A 3,675-nucleotide genomic window follows, 5' to 3' on the forward strand; every position below is an offset into this window, starting at 1 on the left:
CCAGAGGCCCCCCAGTCCAGAGCCAGACACCAGGGCACACACCAGCCGAGGGCCCGGCAACCCGCCCGCCAGAGCCCGAGCCCCCCCCGCCCCACCAGAGCCACAGCCCAGGGGCGGCATGCCCCCAGAGTCCCAAGCCCCCCGCGCCCACCCCGACCCGCCCCAGCACGGCCAGGCAACCGGAACAGCAACCCACGACTGCCGCTACAAACTACCTGAGGGCCCACATGCAGCCACCAGAAGACCTCCCCCAGAACCACCAAGGCCCTCCCCAGAGCGAGAGCAGCGTCACCCCAGCTCCAGAACCCCCAGCGGCCAGCTCACAAGAACCCTCCAACCCCTCAGACCCCAATACACCCCCACCAGCCTCAATGCCCCAAGAGGTCCGATCCCAAACCCCCCACCCTCACCATGTGATGAAACTAATCAAAGGAGCCCAAACAGACTTATCTGATGTGGCGGCAGAGGCTGTTCAAGATCTTTTAAAAGAAAATTTGACAAGTCAAAATGTAAATCAAGATATCTTAAATGACGACACTAGGTTCGTCATTTGAAGGGTCAAAAATCCATAATTACAATTCAAGAMGTCTCAAACGCAATTATGACAAGTCAAAATTACATTTTTAGATATCTGAAATAAGTATTTGCACGTAAGACCCCTTGCTGCAACTTAGATGTCCAAACAATTGCTTGCAAAATTTTGCATGGCTGCAAAGACAGACAATAATTATCTGTGTTTCATAAATCATGTTGAGCTGCAGATAAAAATCATGTTAAAATGGGGGTGGTGGGGCAGAGGGTAGAGAAGCCGAGTCTGTGATCGGAAGGTCGCCGGTTCGACTCMCCGCAGACCAACCAGCCCCACTTTGGGCCCTTGAGCAAGGCCCTTAACCCCCCAGCTGCTCCCCGGGCACTGTAATTGGCAGCCCACTGCTCCACATGTGTGCTCACATGTGCGATGGGTAAAATGCAGAGACTTAATTTCCCCACCAGGGGATCAATATAGTGTATAAAAAAAAAAAAATAAGAATTTGAGTTGGACTGACCTGACACTGCAGACCACTGAGTAGCAAACTGCCTTTTAAACTTTTAGCGAAAATATTTTGTAAAWCTATATTTTGACTAAACATAATACTTATTTAAGATTTCTTGTAGATGTTTCTAATTAGTCAGAATGTTAATAGAAAAGCTGTCTTAATGAAAAAAATATTCAAGATAAGAATTCATAAAAGTAACTTTGACTTGTCAAACTTACAGTTCTAGATATCTGTAATTTAGTTTTGCCTCGTCATGATTAGCTTTCAAGATATCTGCAATTTAATTTCCTCTAGTTGAATTGACATATCTGATATTTACTAATACATTTAAAATGCCTTGAATAATGATGTCATTTAAAATATCTTTAATTGGAATTATGACTTGTCAGAACAAAAAGTGAGATCTTTTGAAAACAAATAATGACTCGTCAAAACTAACGGAGATATACTAGTATGCAGGTAAATATTAGAGAATGCAATTAGAATATCTAAACAGGTATTTTGACAAGTCAGAATATAATTAAAGATCTCTTGAATAACTAATATGTCTAGTCGTAAACCTATTTCATATATCTGGAATGTCAGTGTGGTGAACCAGACTTTATGTTAAAATGTCCTGCCGTACCAAGAGATAATTCTGACAAAGTGTGGTCAGCAATTTTCCCCCCAAATAAAATACAGTATTAAATCATTTTGCAAAAAGGAAGAAAAAAAGAGTTTAAAAAACAAGTTTACAGTCTTTGTTTCACATTTTTTCCTTGACTTTCCTTCTGGTCTAAAATAAGAGACGACGCCGAGCTCCATCATGGAACAGGTGGCTGCCATTCAGAGCAGAAAATGATGGGGATGCCTAGTACCTGTGGTGAGGCAGTGTTGGAGGTGGAGGCTTGACCTGATGAGTGGGAGTTGCCTCCCGCCTGCAGAGCTGCAGCAGCGTAGCTCAACTTGTCACCCTGAGGAGACACTAAAGATAGAGAGGAGCAGCAGACTGTGAGGGAACACGAGAACCATTAACGTTAAATAGTCTGACAATAAAGAATGTCTTTGAGATCACTTGTCCCCAGGCGCTTTTAAGTAGCTTAAAATAAAACCTAATTAGGGTTTTTATTGTTCAACATTATTACAGCTTCGGCAGCACAAAGAGCTGTTAAAAAAGAAAAGATGCATTTAAATAAATGGATTCACCTTTGGGTGAAGTGCTGGACTTGGTAACGTTGTCTCGGCTGAAGAACAGACTGCCGGGCTGAAGGTTGCCAGACGAAGGAGACTCGTCTTTCACCTTGAACTGTCCCAGTTTTGTTAGTTTCTGACAGGAAAGAAGTTCAATGTAAAAAAAAAAGGATTAAGGAACCGACTTGCCTTTTTTCCTCTTAAAGCAGAGAAAATGTTCAGCATGACAAATGATTTCAAAAGTTGAAAAGTTGACAGTCTGTCAGTGCTGGATTTTACCTGATGCAATGTGACACAAGGGAATGAAACTGTCTAATAAATATGCACATTCTTTTAAAAAAAGGTTTCCATCACTTTATGTTTCACCCTGTCTAAACCTGAAACTTTGCAACCAACTTTTATCAGGTTATTTTATTCGTAAACTAAGATTACATTGAGGCAAATCAGGTTCTCCATTCAGATTTAAAGTCTCCTCTGTTTTCCTATTAGAAACTGTTATCAGAGAAATTACCGTGTGCCACTAAAACGTCACAATTAACCCTGTAGTTTTTCTTCTCAATCCTGCTATTTTATCTGCAGTAATGTGAATAACAGAAGTCCGGTTGGGAACAGCACAAAGCATAACTTACAGGGGAGGACGCTGGCGGCTCGTTTTTGTCAGGTGGTGAATGGAACTTGACAAAGGCAAGCCCATATKCAATGCTCTGAAAAAGACCACACAAAATAATTCTCTCTTTTAATAATTAATCTCAAATCTGTGCAGTTTAATTTAAGTCTCAACAATGATGCAGAACGACTCACAAACATCCATTTTATACAACATTCAGTTTACGTGACAAAAAAAAAACACATCTGTTTATTAGGAGTACAACAATAATTCATGGTTCGGTTCAATACTCTGGTGTCACGGTTCAATATTTTTTCTATACAAAACRGAGAAATGTCCATGCCCTTCTTMACTTAYAATTTATTGAAATTAATTATGAACATTTGTTTAACCTCAAAAGAACAGTTTTAAATTAAACGTTGCTGAAACAAGTTTCTCTGTGGATCTGCGCTCGACAATGCAGCCTACGTGGAGTAGTCGAATGCAGATTCACTGATCCTTCAACACAGAGTATCTTCAGAAAACAAGTTGATAAAATAAATTTTAAATATCTGCATTGTTTGATACATAGTGTGTATTGAACCTAGAGCACTATATTGAACATTGCTGCACCCTTACTGTTTATATGTAGCTGATTTCATTTTCAAACCTCCCACCTTGATAATGATGAACATGTCAAATTCAAGCTCTGTTGCCCTTATGTATATTAAACGTGTTCTCATTTCAGACATCTAACCCTCACTCCAACACACACATATGGAGTCAAACAACAACTCAAAAGAACAATGGGCCTCATGCAAGAACATGTTCGTATTTTTATCCTAAATTTCTCTTACTTTTGTTCGTACAAAGGGTTCGTAC

The 3,675-nt window shown here is 40.6% G+C and overlaps 1 protein-coding gene across 1 annotated transcript in view; it reads right to left on the bottom strand.

The window, feature by feature from the left end:
* The window catches only part of xrcc1 (X-ray repair complementing defective repair in Chinese hamster cells 1), a gene marked incomplete in the record, with an annotated part of 33,616 nt that overhangs the window by 25,278 nt on the left and 4,663 nt on the right, over nt 1–3,675 (bottom strand). Inside the window, 3 exon segments of the mRNA XM_014025620.1 lie at nt 1,895–2,001; nt 2,223–2,343; nt 2,837–2,903. Coding sequence (XP_013881074.1) covers nt 1,895–2,001; nt 2,223–2,343; nt 2,837–2,903 — 295 coding nt within the window.

This window comes from Austrofundulus limnaeus, unplaced genomic scaffold (assembly GCF_001266775.1).
Source record: "Austrofundulus limnaeus strain Quisiro unplaced genomic scaffold, Austrofundulus_limnaeus-1.0 Scaffold488, whole genome shotgun sequence".
Lineage (NCBI taxonomy): Eukaryota > Metazoa > Chordata > Actinopteri > Cyprinodontiformes > Rivulidae > Austrofundulus > Austrofundulus limnaeus.